The sequence below is a fragment of the Trachemys scripta genome, chromosome 2, assembly GCF_013100865.1.
Source record: "Trachemys scripta elegans isolate TJP31775 chromosome 2, CAS_Tse_1.0, whole genome shotgun sequence".
In the NCBI taxonomy this organism is placed as follows: domain Eukaryota; kingdom Metazoa; phylum Chordata; order Testudines; family Emydidae; genus Trachemys; species Trachemys scripta.
The window spans coordinates 237933197-237954385 of NC_048299.1; the positions used below are offsets into that span (position 1 = coordinate 237933197).

A 21189-nucleotide genomic window follows, 5' to 3' on the forward strand; every position below is an offset into this window, starting at 1 on the left:
ACAGAACAAGGAGCAATGGTCTCAAGTTGCAGTGGGGGAGGTCCAGGTTGGATATCAGGAAAAACTATTTCACTAGGAGGGTGGTGAAACACTGGAATGCATTACCTAGGGAGGTGGTGGAGTCTCCTTCCTTGGAGGTTTTTAAGGCCCGGCTTGACAAAGCCCTGGCTGGGATGATTTAGCTGGGAATTGGTCCTGCTTTGAGCAGGGGGTTGGACTAGATGACCTCTTGAGGTCCCTTCCAACTCTGATATTCTATGATTCTATGACTGGACCATGTTTTCATGGGATTGGCAAAAGCCATATTTTTTGATACCATGTAATGCCCCTGCAAAATTTCAAGCCCCACTCTTCTTCATGGAGGTGCTAAAGCATCTCAACAAAGCGGTTGTAAGATTTTATTTTAATGCGGGCCTAACAATGGTTTGTTTTGTTTTCCTAATTTAATTCTGAGAAACAATTGTACTTTTTAGCTGAAACTATATATAAAAAAAAAAATCAGAGTGAGCCAGGCACCTGAGATGGAAAATTTTAGCCCAAATGGTTGAAGTTTGACAAAATTATAAGCAACTGAAGATAGGATCTTATAACAGAAAGTGTTTAGGCATATTCAATATAGGCAGAGCTACCCTCTCCACCTATATTTGTCAACTTACAAGTCAATAGACATTGACACAGTCTTGAGCAGCATAACACTTATGTATGTAATTAAATCTTGGTGGTGGCACTTTCAAAAAAGCCAGGTGCTCTGCATTTTCTGATAGCAATCATAAGCTCTTGTCATTTAAGCATATTATGCTGTGCAAAACTCCTGTTTGGAACTTGCTTTTGGTAATAGGTTATTAAGAGTTCACAGATTGGCCCAACAAAATCAGTTCACTCTAACTTTTCCCTTTTTATTTCCAGTACTCAAATGGACAAACTTTAGGGATAGTAAATAGTTCATTGAAGTGGCACCATGTTGCTGATGGAAGAGAGACAGAATCTGAAATTTCAGTGTTGTAATTGTAGGAGTCCTACCAATAAGGTAGATTTTGTTTTTTAATCAAAATTAGCCTACCGATAAGGCCCTACCTATAAATCATGATGGTGGATTCTGTTAATCCAGTTAATCACAGAGTTAATCACATATGTGATATGCATTAAAAAATGTCTCTTTCTCATTACTCATTTTCAGGTAATGTCAGGCTCCTGGATCATATGCTGTAATAAAAAAAACTCATCCAAGAATGGAGTACATGAAACGGACAAAGCGGCTGAAAATGTGCAAGAAAAAATGAAGATGAAACAAGAAATTACTTTGCTTAATGGTGTTTCTTTAATAGTAGGGAACATGATTGGTTCTGGGATATTTGTGTCACCCAAAGGTGTTTTGAAGTATAGTGCCTCCTATGGACTCTCACTATTCATTTGGGCCCTTGGTGGGATCTTTTCGTTGTTTGGAGCTTTGTGTTATGCCGAACTGGGAACATCCATTGTTAAATCAGGAGCTAGCTATGCTTATATACTAGAAGCTTTTGGTGAATTCACAGCCTTTATCAGATTGTGGTCTTCCTTGCTCATTATTGAACCAACAACTCAGGCTGTAATAGCAATTACATTTGCTAATTATATTGTTCAACCAATTTTTCCATCCTGTGAGCCACCATACGAAGCAGTCAGGTTGATTGCAGCTGCTTGCATCTGTAAGTAAAGTTTGTGATTGGTAGAAATGAATTAATTTAATGCAGGTACTCATAAAAGCCTTGTCAGATTACCCTCCCCCTTAATTTTCTGTGAAAATAACAATTTTTTACCGAGGACAAATTCATAAGAATGTATTCTCTCTCTTCTGGATTGAATTTTTGTGGGATATGGGGTTGGTAGTGGGAGTTGGGGGGGCAGGAAGGGAGGGTTTCCAACATTTTGGCTGAGAGACACTATGATTGGTGATAGAAAAGAAAACATTTTGCTATGGATCAAGAGCCTGACCCAAAGTCTGCATTGAAGTCCATGGGAAAATTCCCTTTGGCTTCAATGGGCTTTTAAATGTTCACATATCCTCAGATAAATCAGTAACTGCTTGTGAGTGAAAATTGGTGAAACACTGACATTCTTCCTTAACCCCTCCCAACCAACCAAAAAAATAATAAAATCTTAAAAAATAAAATAAAAACCAAAAGCTCTACCTCAAGCAGAGTTTTGACCCCCAAAAGGTAGAAGTTCCGGACACTCCATGAAGTCCACTAAGGACTTTGCTGTTGCTATGGATTTTAGGTGGAAGCCTTGAAGGTAAATGTAGGTACATAGGACTGGAAGGGACCAGCATTGAGTCCCGTCCTCTGCTATCCAGGTGCTCAGATACTACAGTGGTGGATGGTAGTATAAAACCTTATGAGCCACATACACAGAACTGTGTATAATCTATGTGCTGCTCTTGGTATATGCAACAGCATGATCAATTGTCCATGAGGCAAGACAGAGCATTCCCTAAAAGACAGCTGACGCAGCTAGTGTATATTAAGGAATGAGTATAACAGAGTAGTGTATGCTGTGAATTCTGAGAAAATGTCTTCTCTGCAATTAATCCTGTTTATACTTTTAGCACTCCCCATTGAGGCAGACAGGAAGTTAACGTCTGAAAAACAGAGACCATGATTTACACTGCCGTCCTCCTCATTCTTCAGTATTCTAAATATCTAATTTATTAGAAAGTAGATCTATTCTAATATATTTTATTAGCTTAACTGTGATTTAGAGCAGTGCTTCTCAAAGCCAATCCGCCGCTTGTTCAGGGAAAGCCCCTGGCGGGCCGAGCCGGTTTGTTTACCTGCCACGTCCACAGGTTTGGCCGATCGTGGCTCCCACTGGCTGCGGTTCACTGCTCCAGGCCAATGGGGGCTGCGGGAAGCAGCATGGGCCGCGGGATGTGCTGGCCGCCCTTCCTGCAGCCCCCATTGGCCTGGAGCGGCCAGAGCCACAATTGGCCGAACCTGCAGATGACAGGGGCTTTCCCTGAACAAGCAGTGGACCAGCTTTGAGAACCACTGATTTAGATCATCTCCATACTTGCACACACGGGATCTATTTCTCTCTCCCCAGATGGAACCTGGTATTGTTCCATAAACTACTAAATGGGAGGTGGGGAATGGTGTTTAATTACAGCAGTTTCTTTAAGCATTCATTTTGGATCCTGTCTGAGTGATTTTTGCTGTATTCCTCATGTGGATCAGTTGCTCTGTTTTGTAACACCATTAGTTACAATGTGCTGCTATCCCACAATCTGCATAGTTTTTAAATAAAATAAAGATCCTGAAAGTGAAAGGATACATCAACAATCCTAAATCAAATATTTTTCAGTGGTCAAATAATTTCAAGTGGAGCGAAAAGACTCTTTATTCACTTGAGCTAACTTAAAAAGCTACAATTTTTCACCTAGAGCAGCCTCCTTTTGGGGCAATTACATTCATAGAAATCTACAACTCTGCCTCTAAGTGCTAGAGGATATTAAAAGAATGAGAGGTGGGCAAACTGTGGCCCGTGGGACCCTCCTGCCCGGCCCCTGAGCTCCTGGCCAGAGAGGCTAGCCCCTGGCCTCTCCCCCGCTGTGGCCCCTCCCCTGCTGTCCCTCCTCCCCCGCAGCCGCAGCTCACCGCGCTGCTGGTGCAATGCTCTGGGCAGCAGGGCTGCAGAGCCACAGTCTGACCTGGTGCTCTGTGCTGCGCGGTGGTGTGGCTGGCTCGAGCCGGGCAGTGCGGCTGCCTGTCCTGGTGCTCTGGGCAGCGCAGCTGTAGCGCCACCAGTGCTCCAGGCAGCGCAGTAAGGGGGCAGGGAGCGGGGGGGAGGTTGCATTGAGGGCAGGGGAGTTCAGAGTGGTGGTCGGGGGATGTTGTGGTCAGGGAACAAGGGGGCCGGATAGGGCAGGAGTCCCGGGGGGGGGGGGATCAGGGGGGGGGAAGGGGGGGGGGGGGGCAGATAGGGGGCAGGGTCTGGGCCACACCTGACTGTATGGGGAGGGACAGCCTCCACTAACGGGCCCTCCATACAATTTCGGAAACCCAATGTGGCCCTCAGGGCAAAAAGTTTGCCCGCCCCTGCTCTAATTGCTTTCTCTGCTGAAACAAAGGAAGATGGTAAAGGAATAAAAATTATTTTCTAGATCTTTCCCAATACAGATGTGTTAGAGTAGGTGGCTTTCACAGCATTTAATCTGTCCATATGCAAATATAGGACCCTGGAATTTCAATTATGTCCCACATGCTAAGGCCCCATTGCAGTGCCCATTGGAGTCAATGGGAGTTCATCCATTCACTTCATTCAACACTGGATCAGTTCGAAATGAGGAATTCATTTTTTAAAATAGCAAAACTTTGGGGGTTCCATTCCTTACTATGAAAATTTCCATACCCTGATCAAGTAGAGTTCCTGATTCCATTCTTTTACAGACATAAAAAGAGGGAGAACATAAGGTGGGAAAGAGTTAGATTTGGATCTAAAATATGAGACAGTTGAGAGAGATGTTTGGTTTGGCAGTCGAAATATATAATTTGATGCTTGGCATTGTCATGGTCTTAGCTACTAACTCTGTCAAAGCAAATGTTCTCTTCTAGGAATAAGGAACCAGTTAAGTAAGTAAGTTAAGTAAGTTACCAGTGCCTAGATGGTGATTTTTGATTATAGAGAATGGAATCCTATTTTAATGTGCACACCACATTTGTTAATAGAGTGGGCTTTAGAGAAATCACTCAGATAGATATGTTTCAAATTGGACCCTACTCTGACATTAAAAAGGTGTTTGTCTTAGAACAATTCACTGTAAAATCTAATATTTTTTAGACCAAGAGCCTGTTACCACTGCATTACTCCAGTTGTGTGCCAATGTGTAACACCACTGATTTCATTGGCATCACAGTGGTATATAAAGGAGAAATGCCATGGTGTATCAAACCTCAAAGGGCACAGTAGTCCCACTGAAATCAACGGGACTACTCACAGTAATAAAGGTAAGCATGTGTGTAAGTGTTTACAGGATTGGCATCTTATATACTGGATACTATTTTCACCATTGTAAAGAATAATTTTTAAGTTGCAATATAATTTAAATGGCTGTAATAGCTTTCCTCCCATTTAAAACTAAAGAAAAGTGAGGTATGGATGAAAGGATAAAACACTGGAGCAAAGCCCAAATGAGGGAGATTTTCTGAGAGAAACTTGTGTCGAAAAAGGCCTACTAAAGGCTACAGAAAAAGGAATCCTTGTCCCTAGCCAGTGCTCCAGGGTACTCTACACCTCATAGCCAGCTGCTGTTGCGTTGAGGGAAGAGTCAGTTAGCCCTGCTGCTCGTCTCTAACTTTGCTGATTCATGCTATGTGCCCACATCCCCTACTCATCTCCATTTTGCAGTGCTGAGTTGTACGGTGTCACCTCCTCTACGTCTCTGTGTTCTCTCCAGGGCCGGCTCCTGCATTTCTGCCGCCCAAAAGCAAAAAAAAAAAAAAAAAAAGCCGCGATTGGCGGCGGCAGTTCAGCGGCAGGTCCTTCGCTCCTAGAGGGAGTGAGGGACCTAACGCCCCCGAATTGCCGCAGGTGCCGCCCCTCTCCCTTGGCCGCCCCAAGCACCTGCTTGTTAAGCTGGTGCCTGGAGCCAGCCCTGGTTCTCTTGAGGGCTGGGGGTAGGATATGATGGCAGAGTGCCCCTCCACTACCTGAGCTTCTAGTGCTGCTGACATGTGGCAACTAACAAACTATTCTGTCACCTCATTAGGTTTTAACTTCTCTGACTAAACTGAATGGCTATTTCCATCAGCACATGGCTCGGTGGAGATCTGGTTTAGCAATAAAATGACTTTAGCTGCGTCAGGGACAGGACTAGACCAGGGAACAAAGTGTGACACAAGGAGTCACACACACTGTTCCTTGTTCTGAGAAGGGAATAAGTTACTAAGTTCCTAATAGGACGTGGCAGCTAATAGCTTCTAAATGATCTTTGGATATTGCTACAGCTGGTTGCTCCTTTCTGAGATCCAGTCTGAAGTTCTAAGGGCCAAATGCTTTGCTGACTTGCAACTTCAGACACTCCCCGCACAGTCCACATGGTTGCACAAGTCAGTATAGAATCTGACCCCAAAGGAGAAGCATTTCCATGTTGTAGTTTCTTTTTTCCTTCCCTCTGTAAATGTAAGGTGAGCAATAGGAAAAGCATCCTAACAGTGTGATCTGTTATACTATGAAAGTCTCTCTCAAAGAAAGTGAGTGAAGTCCCATTGTTCATCTAATTTTAAATGTCTCAAGCAAAGAATTGGAGAACATATTGCAATGGAAATTCTGCATTGATAAGCACTGAGTAGATGAGTTAAATGGATGACCTAATAGGTAACTGCACATCCACCCACCCACCTGACAAATAGTGTGTCTCTAATCTCTGCCTCCTTCCTAGATCATTGTCCCAGATGGTAGGTTGGCCATAGTGTTGAGGACAAGCTGGTGCGACGGAGGAAAGATTGTCAGGGCTGAATAAGGCAAGACAAGGGGATGTTTTCCAAAGAGGTGTATGCACATTTGCTCTCCATCTGGAATTCCTAGGCACTGCTAGTAGAGCTGACAAAAGGACAGTTCCATTTCCAGGCAACATTTGAGATTTCAAAATCTGTTTTTGTTTTGCATTGGAATGAAAACAAAACCTTCTGAATGTTTTCACAAAAACCATTGGAGTTCATGTGTAGGCTGGTGGTTAAGGCCCTGTTCTGGGAGACCAAACTCACTGTTTAGAACAGAGTTTTTCATCCCAGATCACTCCAAACAGGTAAAGACTTAAACCCCCGTCTTTCGAGGCTAATACCCTAACCAACAGGCTACAGAGTCTCTCTCTTTGCTCAGCCTCAACCTGGACCCAGGAATGTTTTGGTTTTGACAGAACAGTATATTTGGGTGAAAATGTTCAAACCAGCTCTACTGGCTAGCAACAAAGAAATATAAAGTGAGGGCCCAAGAGAAGAAAATTGGATTTGTGATTAAGGAAGGGACTCAGGTAATGTGGATTCAAATCCCAACGCTGCTACAGACTTTCCTGTGTGACCAGGGAAAAGCAACATAGTTTCAGTTCTCCTGGTGTGAAATGTAGATTCCTTTCTTGCATTCTTTGTCTATTTAGACTGCAACGTCTTTGAGGCAGGGACTGTCTCAGAGCCTAACACAATGGAGCCTTAATCTCCATCATGGATTTTAGGCACGACTGTAATCCAAATAAATAATAATCAAAATCCTGCCTGCTTCATGTGAGTAGCTCCACTGAAATCAATGAGATGATTCAAATAAAGTAAACAGTGGTTGGTCCTAAAATCAGAATTCAAAACCCAGTGCTTTCCCACTGATTTCAATGCAGAATGTCTTCCTTCCTCTCCTAATTTCTCTTTCTTCCAACCTATTACCAGGAAATGGCAGCCTCCATGCAGTAAGTTTTAGTTCTTTTTAAAAAATAAAAAATAAAAACTGACTTAAAAATTAATTATAGTCAATTTCTATTGCTTTCAGTAAAAGTCTAGATAATTCTGAAGTGTTGAAAGAGTTTTTCTGTACTTGTAACTTTCATTTTCTTGAAAGGTGTATTATTTAAGAAAGCACCTATCTCATTTGTATTCCTTTTCTCAATAGGCACCTTAACATTTATTAACTGTGTCAATGTGAAGTGGGGAACCAGAGTACAAGATCTGTTCACATATGCAAAAGTTATGGCCCTTATCATGATCATCTCGGTGGGTCTTTATAAAATTAGTAAAGGTAAGAATATATTTCATTTTAGACATTTTTTTAAAAAACTGAACAGTATCTGAGAGTCAAAATCTATACAGTAGTATCAGAATCCACACTTTCATATAAAATGTTATGCACTGGGCAATAGCTGTTAATTTCCTGAAAAAGAGGTGACAGCTATATTGCTCTGTAGGATGCTTTAAGCTCCATTTACACTGTGATAAAAGACCCACGGCACACCTGGGCTCATAGGGCTTGTTCTGCAGGGCTATAAAATTTCAGTGTAGACATTTGGGCCACCAAAATGTAAACCCGCGGTTCAAACTCACATTCAAGGCTAGCCCCCTTCCATCTACACACAAATCATGCTAACCCAGGCTCGGACCCAGCGTCTCAATAGTTTGCAATATGGGGCCAAATATTTTCATGAGAACAGGAAAAGTTTTCAGTGCCAGCAATTCTGAACCCTAGTCTTCATACAACCTTGAAACCACACTTTAGCCTAAACTGCCTTGATCTACCCTTGGTTCATTTTTAGCTGTAGAGGATCAATAAGGATTACAACATGGTTATACTCTAAGAAGTTATTCTGCTTACTAGAGCATATTTGTTGGCTGTCAGTGGTTCCAGATCAAATTTTCCTCAGGTTCCAACTAATAGATTTTTTTAAATAAATGCCCCAGCTCTGCCAACTTAACCTGGGATATGAAATGCAAACTGCATGCTTTCTGGTTTGTGCATCATCAGCAGAATTGCTAACCAAATTCCGTTTGTAGAATCTTTATTGCTAGTGATGATGTGTGAATCAGAAAGAGGACTGCTCAAATTTCAGATTCCAGGTTCATTTTGCAGACTTGCTCTCACACAGAGAAAACTCTGCAATGCTAACAAATGTTAAAAAAAATAGTAAAAAATTATTTTTGTCAGAAAAGTAAGCAGCCATAAATGTGTCAATATTAGGGCTGTCAAGCGATTAAAAAATTTAATCGCAATTAATCGTGTGATTAATCACACTGTTAAACAATAATAGAATACCATTTATTTAAATATTTTGGATGTTTTCTACATTTTTTCAAATATATTGATTTCAATTACAACACAGAATACAAAGTGTATAGTGCTCACTTTATATTTATTTTTATGACAAATATTTGCACTGTAAAAAAACAAAAGAAATAGTATTTTTCAATTCACCTAATACAAGTACTGTAGTGCAATCTCTTTATTATGAAAGTTGAACTTACAAATGTAGAATTATGTACAAAAAAATACATTCAAAAATAAAACAATGTAAAATTTTAGAGTCTGCAAGTCCACTCAGTCCTACTTCTTGTTCAGCCAATCGCTCAGACAAACAAGTTTGTTTACATTTTCAGGAGTTACTGCTGTCCGCTTCTTGTTTACAATGTCACCTGAAAGTGAGAACAGGCATTCTCATGGCACTATTGTAGCCGGCGTCACAAGATATTTACATGCCAGATGCTCTAAAGATTCATATGTCCCTTCATGCTTCCACCACCATTCCAGGGGACATGCGTCCATGCTGATAATGGGTTCTGCTCAATAACAATCCAAAGCAGTGCAGACTGATGGATGTTCACTTTCATGATCTGAGTCAGATGCCACCAGCAGAAGGTTGATTTTCTTTTTTGGTGGTTTGGATTCTGTAGTTTCCGCATCTGAATGTTTCTCTTCTAAGACTTCTGAAAGCATGCTCCACACCTCATACCTCTCAGATTTTGGAAGGCACTTCACATTCTTAAACCTTGGATCAAGTGCTGTAGTTATCTTTAGAAAACCTTGCAATGCTGGTTACAAAAGTGCCATGTGAACGTCTGTTCTCACTTTCACGTGACATTGTAAATAAAAAGCAGGCAACATTATCTCCCGTAAATGTAAACACACTTGTTTGTCTTAGCGATTGGCTGAACAAGAAGTAGGACTGAGTGGACTTGTAGGCTCTGAAGTTTTACATTGTTTTGTTTTTGAATGCAGTTATGTAACAAAAAAATCTACATTTGTAAGTTGCACTTTCACCACAAAGAGAGTGAACTACAGTATTTGTATGAGGTGAATTGAAAAATACTATTTCTTTTGTTTATCATTTTTACAATGCAAATATTTGTAATAAAAATAATATACACTTTGATTTCAATTACAACACAGAATACAATATATATGAAAATGTAGAAAAACATCCAAAATATTTAATAAATTTCAATTGGTATTCTATTGTTTAACAATGCAATTAAAACGGCGATTAATTGCGATTAATTTTTTTGAGTTAATCGCGTGAGTTAACTGCGATTAATCGACACCCCTAGTCAATATGTACAGGGAGCAGTCCTGTGGCATATGTAGGGACCATTTTATGTGGTCACTTTTTTGACCATAATGTAGATAGGACTGAGGAGTTTCAGTTTAATAGAAGAGAAAATGTTATTGGACCGAGGCCTATAATAAAGACAGGGTTTAGGATGATATTTTATTGTCTGTATTCTGGGAGAACCAGGGTCCAACCAGGATTATAAACTCCATTGTGCTAGTCACTGTATTACCACATAGTAAAAAACAGTCTCTCTCTTGAAGAGCTAGCACTCTAAAAGACAAGACAGACTAATAGAAATACATGAGCAACAAATAAGTTCCTGTTCAGAAATAAGCTACACTGGCACAAACACTTTTATAATGATATTACTGTCTCCATGCTCAGGGAGCTGAACTATTTATACCGGTATAGGAAAAGTAGTATAGCTTTTGTGTGTAAACAGGCCTTAGTAGGTCAGAATATGCGAGTTGTCTCTGATCTGTCAGCTCTGATCAGAAGCAAACTGCTGAACATAGCTCTAAGGACAAGGAGTGAGAATGGGGGAGGAGAACATTGCTGATAGTCATTCTCTACTATATTTTCTAATCTGGCTAGGAAATGGAGATGGAGAGGTAGCAAATGTTATTGTTGTGAATGAAGAATGCTAAGAGCTTTCAGTGGGAGTCAAGTCATCTGATAAGCCAGGGATCAACAACCTTTGGCGGCCCATCAGCGGAAATCAGCTGGCGGGCCAGGACGGTTTACCTGCAGCATCCGCAGGTTCGGCCAATCGCAGCTCCCACTGGCTGTGGTTCGCCATTCCAGGCCAATGGGGGCTGCGGGAAACAGCGGTCAGCACATCCCTTGGCCCACGCTGCTTCCCACAGCCCTCATTGGCCTGGAACGGCAAACTGTGGTCTGTGGGAGCTGCGATCGACCAAACCTGCAAATGCTGCATGTAAACAAACCATCCCGGCCTGCCAGCGGATTTCCCAGATGGGCCACATGCCAAAGATTGCCAATCCTTGTGATAAGCCCTAGTCTACACTATGAACTTATGTCTGTATAACTACGTTGCTCAGGGGTATGGAAAATCTACACACCTGAGTGATGCTTTATACTGACTGAACTCCAGTGTAGACAGCGCTGTGTCGATGGGAGGGCTTCTCCTGTCGACATAGCTACATAGCTACCGCCTCTCATGGAGATGGAGTACCTACACCAACAGGAGACACTCTCCATCTTCACTAATTGCTACAGCTTCTGCAGCATTGTAAGTATAGACAAGCCCTAAACTAGTAGGGGATGAGCGTAACCTAATCTATATTATATTTAAATAGATTCAGGGTATTAAAATGGTGAAGCAATAGGAAGTTGGGGAGAGGGATGAAGGAAACTCAGGAATTTGTGATCAGGTCAATATTTTTTCGCTCAGCAGTTATTTTACTGAGAACAGTTATGTTTTCCCCTAGCTTCCGTATTCCTGATATAGTCAAATGTGTTTATGTTTTGGACATTATGAATGTTTGTGATTTTGAAACTATGCTGTTTTTAGAAGGTAAGTTTCTCGGCCCTGTCACTCTGTTTTGATACCACTAAAGTCAGAGGTGTCTCTCTTTGTGAGCACAGACCCACATCTGTAGTCCCTCTCCATGGAGTGTAGATGGATCCTATGATTTAACCCCACCTATCCCAATTCTAACAGTAACTGTGTATGAGATTTTGTTACAAAGGTGAAACACTAGTAGCTGCAAAATTTACTCTGTCAGTCTCCATAGCTTACTGCTTGTGTGTAACCCATGAATTCCACATATTTAACTACCTTCTTAGTGTTCAGGGTGACTTTATAAAGAAGGCTTCCCTTTGCTCCTAACTGAGTAAAATGTCTGAATGGTCGTCTCACCCATAATACATAATTCTATTTCTATTCATAAGTGATTTTTCAATTTCCTTCTGCATATTTGGTAATTTTAAAAGTCTTTCCTCCACTTCCACTTTCCCTGGGTATTTGAGGTAAACATTTTTATTCAAACCAGTTTCTTTAGCATGCTAATGAAAACCTGGACCCCAGGAGTTTTTCCCCTGCTGGATGCTTAAATAAATCTACAACGATATCTGTATATAATTAGAATTGCATCATATCTGATTTCACATTAATAAATGCATTACAGAAATTAACTTCTAAAAATGACAATATTATGCTTTTATATAGCAATTTTATCCATAGAATTCAAAGTGCTTTAAAAAGAAAGTAACTATAATTATCCCCATTTTATAGATGGGGAAACTGAGGCACAGATGTGACATGACGTGAGTCGTACATCAAGTCAGAGAAGGGGCCAGGAATAGAACTGTAGCCTCCTGACTCCCATCCTATCCACTGGTCACACTCTCCTGGGCTTTTAACAGAGGGTGTGAATGGTCCCACTGAAGTCAATGGCAGTCCCTTATTAATCAAGTCAGAACTAGTCCCATAATAGTCAGACAACAAATATGGAAAAACATTACTTACATGTGTAGTTCCATGTCACTCTTTGTGAGATGTTCTGATGTCTCTAACTGACTAAGCTTTTTTATATCTCCGATGCTATGAAACTATCTATATATTTTTAAAAGGTTTTATGGTCTGAGAATAGTAGCTTTTTTTTTATTTTGTTTAGCTGAAGTGTATATACCTAACGTAGATAACATAGAAAAACATTTAAACATAACCTATAACTGCTTTATAATATTTACATAGGAGAAACAGAAAATCTTAAAGCTCCATTTGAAGGTTCAACAACTGATGTAGGATGTATAGCACTTGCTCTGTATTCAGCCCTCTTTTCCTACTCTGGATGGGATACTCTGAATTATGTCACTGAGGAGATGAGGAATCCTGAAAGGTTTGTGCATACTCTCAAATCCCCCAAAGAGTGTTACAAAGATTATGAAAACATGACAAGATAGATTGTTCAATAACCCAATGGATGAGTTCAGTGTGTATTTCAGGGGGCGGAGGGGTCCTAATTTTTAAATTAATCAAACTACTATCCATAAAAAACTCCTTAGCTTTTGAAAAGACCTACTAAGCACCATACCACTATGTGATTTCCCTTTATCTCTTCAGATGTATTATATCAAAAAGTCAATAGCTCCATATGTGACATTATTTTCTTTACTTTTTAGGATGGGATTTTCAAAGGCACCTAAGGAATTAGGGCACCCAACTTCCACTGAAAATGAATAGGATCTGGGTGCCTAACTTCCACAGGCTCTTTGAAATTCCCTTTTTTTTTTTTTTTTTTTGGTCAGCCAGTGCTGTATTTTACTTTCGAGGAAATGAGCCAAAATCAATTGTAATAATAAACTGGGGCAAAGGGGAGAGACAAAAGAGTTATACTAGTGTTCTGGAAACGTTCATTTCCAAGGCCTGGTCTACACCTAAAGGTTAAAAGGTTCACATTCTTAGGGGTAATATTCGATACTAGCAACAGAGGGTCCTGTGGCACCTTTGAGACTAACAGAAGTATTGGGAGCATAAGCTTTCGTGGGTAAGAACCTCACTTCTTCTGACTTGCATCTGAAGAAGTGAGGTTCTTACCCACGAAAGCTTATGCTCCCAATACTTCTGTTAGTCTCAAAGGTGCCACAGGACCCTCTGTTGCTTTTTACAGATTCAGACTAACATGGCTACCCCTCTGATACTATTTGATACTAGATTACTTTGGAAAGTGTAGACAAAGCCTGAATCAGCATGGAGAGGCACATACATTGACAGGAGCCAAATTTAAGTGAAGACACTTCCGCAGCTAGATTGGCAGCTTATATCGACCTGTGGAGCAAGCCTGAATAAGTTTCCCACACCTGCAGAAAAGTTCTGTGTAAGCACAAAAGCTTGTCCCCCTCACGAACAGAAGCTGGGCCAATAAAAAATATTACCTCACCCACTTGTATCTGGGAGGAGCATTTCTCATTTTAATACGATGCAATACCATTTTATCTCTCTCTTTGTAGGAATCTACCCCTCTCAATTGCAATTTCAATGCCTATTGTGACCATTATTTACTTGCTGACTAACATAGCATACTATGTAGTGTTGGACATGCCAGCTCTTCTAACAAGCGATGCAGTGGCAGTGGTAAGTTGTGTGAAGTTTATTAAGGCAAATGTTTATAATACGTATAATGCGGTGGAAGATTCTCATTTGGTCCCCTATACAGCAGATTTCTTACCCTGCCAATTAAGGTGTTTCGTGTATTAGTGTGTTTTTAAGAGCTATAACTACTTGTTTCTGTGTAATAACACCAGTACACTGTGATGGCTCAGACATAATGCATATCTCTTTGTGAACTGATGCTTGTTAAACCATTGTATAATCTCTGTAAATCCTGATCCTAACAATGACCTAGATGTAGCGGTTGTTTTAAATAAACCAATTTTGCTATAGTTCTACTTCATGATGTTCAGTGTTGTCACTGAACACTCTACACTGGCAGAAATAGTTTTGAGACAAATTGTTGCTAAGCGCTGCTCAAACTTTTATTAGCATTTCACACCCCCAAAATACAAACAAATATAGTCAACATATTATACAATACGGAAAGTCTATAGTTATTAACACACAATTCAACAATTGATTTATACATCCTAATCTGCATGAAAACCACTATTTCAAACCCAATTTACAGAAATTAACAAAAATCCAATTTTGTTTTAATGCTAATGTAGGATTTATTTTAGCATTGATCAGCCTTTCAAAATTCCAATCACCCACTCAGCAGGAGTAGTTTTCATTATCATCATGGTAAAGAATGGGCTAGGAGACTCTGTGCTTGGACTGATAAATTTTCCTGACAGTTTTGCAAGGCTGTCATTGCATATTTAATGTAATTAGCCTCATGCACTCTCTTTTCTATTGCAGACATTTGGTAATGAAGCCCTTAGTTATGCTAAGTGGATAATTCCTATTGCAGTGGCCATGTCCTGTTATGGTGGATTAAACTCATCAACTATTGCAGCTTCCAGGTATGAAACATCAAACATGTAAAAGGCAGGCAGTACTCAAAGGACAATCAATAGCACTTTGTAGTAAGTGGCATCATTTAATAATATATTGCAGTGGGACCTGCTGAAGTTAAGAATCTGTGACTATCTCCATTTCAGGCGTTTAGTATTGTAGGATAAAAGTAATGCACTCTATGTTAAGAATGCAGTCTAAAGGTAGCAGTAGAATGTTAACAGGAGTGACCATTGAGTTTCTTTCTATCACTTTGTTCTAACTTGACTGGCAGACTTGCTACAAGAAATTTAGGGTAAAGATGGGGCAGGTATAGGGAGGGAGGCTGTAAGACTCCCATGCATGGCTGACACCAGTTGCATTCCTGGTACACAAAGAATGTTTCCTATTAGTGCCACCTGCGGAGTGAACCATCCCAAAAGAAATGAGACATGGTAGGGAAAAGGCCTTGTAACATTGTCTCTCTGTGTATACTGCCCCTTCTAGTTAGTGACACAGCAGATTCACTACCCCTTCATGGTGGGGTGCTTTGGGAGGCATTGTATGAGGTACACTCATGTCTTGGCATAATGTTTCCAGGTGCTCTGGCTGCAGCAGTACAGCTCAGCACAGCCTCCTTTGCCAAGCAGTAATTAGCTGCCATAGTGTGGCCCTATGATTGTAGGCCGCTGAGGGCATGCGCCTCTCTTCTTTTATTTGTATGTAAAGCCCAGCACAAATCTCTGTGGCTCAGAGAGCTTGTAGGGTAAAATCTGAATAAATAAAACAAAGATCTCTGAGCACACCTCCAGATTCCAGTGAGAAATAGCATGACTGAGTAGCGGTGTTATTTTAGAGTCAATTAATAGTCCAACTTTATTTCTATTACACTGAAGAATATTTGTATTCTTCCTTTTTCATCTGTCAAAGACATTTGTCATGCTGGATATTGCTATACTGTGATATTTGAAACTGATCCTATAATAGTTCCTGTTGATAATTCATAAATAATAAACAGTATTGGAACTGCTTTAAACAGAAAAACAAGGACCACCTAAGGAAAAAAAAATTTCTTTCAGTCAAGCCAGAATTGACCTTTACATATCATCAATCTCATAAATTTGATATGGATCCTATTCAACAGAATTGAAAGTCTGCTAATGTTGCCATGTGCATGAATACATTAGAAGTACCAAACCTGAAGAAATGCCACAATCCAAGGATATAAGGACATCATTTAGCACCATCTTTGTCCAATAATATCATGTAGTTCCATGGTCATCTTTCTGTAACGCCAAAGCAAAATAATTCAGAATATGCAAGTTTAGTGTGGAGTTATTATTCATTTGTGGGGAGCAACACTGCCCTTGGCCTAACAAATGTGGTGAATTGTCTGTATATAGCTGCAAGTTAATCTGAATCTAAATTAAGTTTTTAATATTTGGGTTAATAAATATTTATTTCAACGCTAATAGTTCATGCTTTATAGCTACGTATTTAGCATAATTGCATATTGTCTGTGGACAGGTGTATACTTGAAACGCTTGAAGAAAACCAAAACACTTAAAACCAAGATGCAGCTATAATACTGTAGGTCTCATCTTCTGTGTCTACAGCTATAAGTATGAAAGAACCAAATTCAAGAGACAAGTCCAGCACATTCCAATGCTGTTTGTTTGAAACTTACATTCTCCCTCCCACTGCTATTCACAGGGCATTATTTAGTTAGTTAGTTAGTTAGTGCTAGTGACTAGAGGCAAACCAGGTCAAAGTCCCTTTGTGCTAGGGCTGTGCCAACATATAGTAGTAAATGACTATCCCTGTCCCAAAGAGCTTACAACCTAAAGGACTGCATGGAGCTTCTCCACCTATGCAAAGGTGCAGATATGGCTCCCCCCCCCCCCAAAAAAGAAAGCATGCTCAGCACAGAGGATTGGACTGGACTATATACTTTTTTTGCTGTCAAATTGCCCCTCTCTAAGCATTGTGGTGGCTTTTGATAGTCCTGGTAGGGTCTTTTGACATTATAGGAGCAATAGCATTCAGAATATTTCAGGCTACAGGAAGTTCTTTCAAGAATATTTAATGCAATGTGCAATGTTTCTACAATAAACATATGCTTGCAGTGAAGTACTATTTTCAGTAGCACAGATTTTATTATTGGAACTCTCAAATGAAGGACTACTTAAAATGGGGCAAGTGCAGTCTTCTGATTACCTAGTAGCAGTCTGATCTACATTTGTCACATTAAGTCAAATAATTCCTTAATGATGGAGACGTTTTTGTGCCCTGGCATGTACACTAGCGCTGTCTATTATCCAGTGAAAGGCAAAGGTGGACAAAAGAATGGTACTTACAACAAAAAAGCATTTTTCTCCATAAATGTTTACAACAGCAACAAAAAATATAATTGGTTCTGCCTTTGTGGAAAAACAGAAGGACTCTGCTTGGCTAATTAGACTTTTTTTCTTTCCTTTTGTGTTAGGCTTTTTTATGTTGGAGCCAGAGAAGGACACCTTCCTGATAGTTTGAGTTTGATTCATATAAAGTGTTTCACACCAATCCCTGCTCTTTTCTTTAATGTAAGTAACAGTACTTCTCCACTTCTTTCCTCACTATTTTGGGAATTTTCTGCAAATGGTAAAGTATTATGAATCCCTTTTACACTCCATTTCTCCAGGCCTGTCTACACTGGGGAAGTTTCCCCAAAATAGCTAGTTGAACTAAATTGTTTTTTAAAACAGTTGGAGCCACACGGCCTGATTCTCATTTACACTAAGGGCACCCAGGTAAAGTGATCTTAGTGTGAATGAGAAGTAGGCCCAGAGGGTAGGGTTAATCAGCCCAAACTAGTGTTAAAATCACCTGTAGAGGTTTATCTGAATCAGTTTTAAAAATAGTTGGGATATTGCAACAAAAATTCTCAGTTTATCCAAGATTTAACATTAATTAGTCTCTGTGTTCTGATCTAGGTTAGAAAAAAGGGAAGGTTTAAAATGCATAACCACAGAGTTTACAGCCGCACAGCTGTACCGATGCAGCGGCTAGTGCAGACGCTCTATGCTGACAGGAGAGAGCTCTCCCATCGACTTAATTACTCCAGTCCCCACAAGCGATGGTAGCTATGTTGGCAAGAGAAACTCTCCCGCTGACATAGCACTGTCCACACCGGCACTTAGGTCAGTGTAACTTGCACCACTCAGCGAGGTGGCTTATTCACACCCCTGACTAAACTGATACCGACGTAAGCTGTAGTGCATACATAGCCTAAGTCTTTGTGTGGGTTTGCATATTCACAAAGCCACATACTGAAATTCTTCGGTGAATACCACACGCTAAAAAGAGAATTAGTTTAGTTGGCTTTGGGAAAGAGGAAGATTGACTCACAATGAAATACTACCAGCTTCCCAATGAAGAATGCTTTATGTAGTCATGTGCTAAAGTATATAAGAATTTTAAAACAATATATACACACATTTGTCACAGCACTTAAAATACTTGGATCAAGGTATTTAAAATTGGGTTCCTAAAGCTAGACTTTTACATCCATATTTACTTTATTCTTCTCTAATTGCACTAAGGAATCTTCTTTGTGATGGGCACTTATAGGTATTTTAAAATCTTATTTACAAATTAAAATGAGATATTATGGCGCAAGAGCAACATTTCATTGTAAATGAGATTGTGGGACACAGGGACAGGGAGCTGTAAGATACAAAATTAGTACAAATGATTGCAAGTATTAATCCAGAAATCAAATAGATTAAAGTGAGGGGGGGAAATCCATCATAAAGCATTTATTGCTGCTTATTAAACTATTCATTTCACTTGGTGAAATTCTATAGCCTGTCTTATGCAGATGATCAAAGTGCCTTTTTGCCTTAATGTAGGAATCTAGGAATGAGTCATTTGAGTCTGAATATTCCCACTAGTGGGAATTACACTTGTATCAGTGGGAAGGGTTTGTTCTCTTAACATGTGAACATAATTCCCATTTATAAGAATAGAAGATTTCTGTGTTTATTGAGGGAAGAATGCACTCTTTCAGTTGTGCTCTTTAATAAATCAGTGGTTAGGATTCAGAGATTTTAGGGCTCATTCACATCTGGACTCAGTTCTGCAGTCTTTGAGGCCAAATACTGTAACTCTCATTGAAGTCCAATTGTTTGTAGAAAGCTCAAAAGGAGGAACATTCTACTACACTTCTAGAGGGAGAAATCTTTGCTTAATTGTTCTCAGTGCACAGAAATACAATGTCCTGTATAGTGTTTGTTTGAAGGCAGATATTTAAAAGTTAAAATCTTGTCCAGTGGATTGTGAGCTAGGAGCACCTCAGTTCTAATTATGGATCTGATATTGACTCTTCTTCTAGCTTTGGGCAAGTCACTTGAATATCTCTGCCTCAGTTTCCTCCTCTAGAAAGGAGGAAAACAATACATATTTGCCTACCTTACCAGAGAGATGTGGTAAGGTAGGCAAATTTACAATTAATTTACAAATTAATATTTGTAAAGTGCTTTGAATACAAAATAATTATATAAATATTTGTGTTGTTATTGTTACTATTAAATTTAAGGACCTGTATCCCTAGAAGTTCATGTCGTAACTCCCATTGACTTCAGTGGGACAGGATCAAGCCCTACATCAGTAAAGTGCATTAGATAAAATGAGTAAAGTTTGAAAATTTGACAAATCTAGCAGTCCATAGAAAAAAGAAAGAATGAGTGATGACATTGAACCCTGGGGTAAGTAACCACCCAGAGGACTGACTACATTTTTTCATAAAGGTTGCCTTATAGTTTACTTGAACAATTCCATGACAAAGCTCCTGGGACTCTTAAATGCTGAATAGGCTAGTATGGGATGGTTCAGCTTGTGCGACTTGTCGTTCAGGGATACTGTTTGCCACAGATCAAATTTCCAAATTCAAAACAAATGGGGAATATCTAGCTGGTTGAAATTTTTCAAAATTAAAAAGGAGATGGGGGGAAATATCCCTTTTTGACAAACTCTAATCTCATGAGCATGTGAGGTGTCTTCATTAGCCCCACACAGAGCTTTAGGGACAATGCAGTAGCAGCTGTAGAAGAGGATTTGGCTGTGACTAGGACTAAACATAGGCAGTCCCTGGTAATGTTAGTGAGTTGCTCACCTGGTAAAGGTAAGTTTGCATTTGAAAGTTTGGGGGATACTTTAAGGTAGTCCCTTAGTTGGACGTTTCCTTGTTAAGTGTGGTCACTAACACAGATTTCACTGTATAGAAGAAGCATGTTACTATGCCAGTAACCTTCTCTGATAGTTATGTCTTAATAAGAGTTAGTTTTTTCGCTTCATAACTCCATGTTGTGTTTTCTTCTTGGTCCTTGGTTCTTGCAGTGAAGTTGTCATAGTCTTGGATTTGTGACATCAGCCAGTTACCATGAAAATGATTGTGATGTTACAAATTCATCATTATGACATCGTTGCAGGATAAGGAGAAGAAAAATAGGATGCAAGGGAGAGAACTTCTCTTTAAATATTAATAGATTTGAAAACAAATGAAAGGTAAATTACTTCATGTTTTAGTCAAATATATATATTGTCTGTAGAACGCATACTCTCTTGGTTCACCAGAACCTGGATTTGGTGACCTTTAGAGTATACTTCAAGCCCAGACTATTCCTCAGAGAAGCATTCATTAAGGGGAGCAAGGGGCATGACAGAGAGATACTGTAGGAAGGTGTATAGGCCTGAGTACCCTCTTTTAATATGCTCTTAAAATATATCCAGGGCCAGTAGCACCGACTGTTAGTGAGGTTGCCTAATGCTCCCCATTATGAGGCTTGTCAGGACTGAGATCCCCACTTTGAACTTTAGGGTACAAATGTAGGGGCCTGCGTGAAAAACTTCTAAGCTTAATTACCAGCTTAGCTCTGGTTCGGCTGCCACCATTTTCAATGGATTCCCTCCCTGGGAAACCTTGAAAAACCTTCACCAAATCCCTGGTGAAAACAAATCCAACCCCTTGGATTTAAAACAAGGGGAAATTAACCATTCCCCTCCTTCCTCCCACCAACTCCTGGTGAATCAGTTCCAACCCCCCTTGGGATCTACAACAGGGAGAAATTAACCATTCCCCCTCCTTCCTCCCACCAACTCCTGGTGAGTCAGGATCCACCCCTTGGATCTTGAACAA

At 40.0% G+C, this 21189-nt stretch overlaps 1 protein-coding gene across 1 annotated transcript in view; it reads left to right on the top strand.

Annotated features, from left to right (window-relative positions):
- Nucleotides 1-502: 502 nt before the first annotated feature.
- LOC117873641 (Y+L amino acid transporter 2-like) overlaps nucleotides 503-21189 on the top strand; it is a 33426-nt gene continuing 12739 nt past the window's right edge. The window contains exons 1-7 of the mRNA XM_034763234.1: nucleotides 503-1027; nucleotides 1178-1685; nucleotides 7630-7755; nucleotides 12777-12921; nucleotides 14033-14156; nucleotides 14940-15043; nucleotides 17500-17596. Coding sequence (XP_034619125.1) covers nucleotides 959-1027; nucleotides 1178-1685; nucleotides 7630-7755; nucleotides 12777-12921; nucleotides 14033-14156; nucleotides 14940-15043; nucleotides 17500-17596 — 1173 coding nt within the window. The 5' untranslated portion in view covers nucleotides 503-958. The remainder of the gene's footprint in view (nucleotides 1028-1177; nucleotides 1686-7629; nucleotides 7756-12776; nucleotides 12922-14032; nucleotides 14157-14939; nucleotides 15044-17499; nucleotides 17597-21189) is intronic.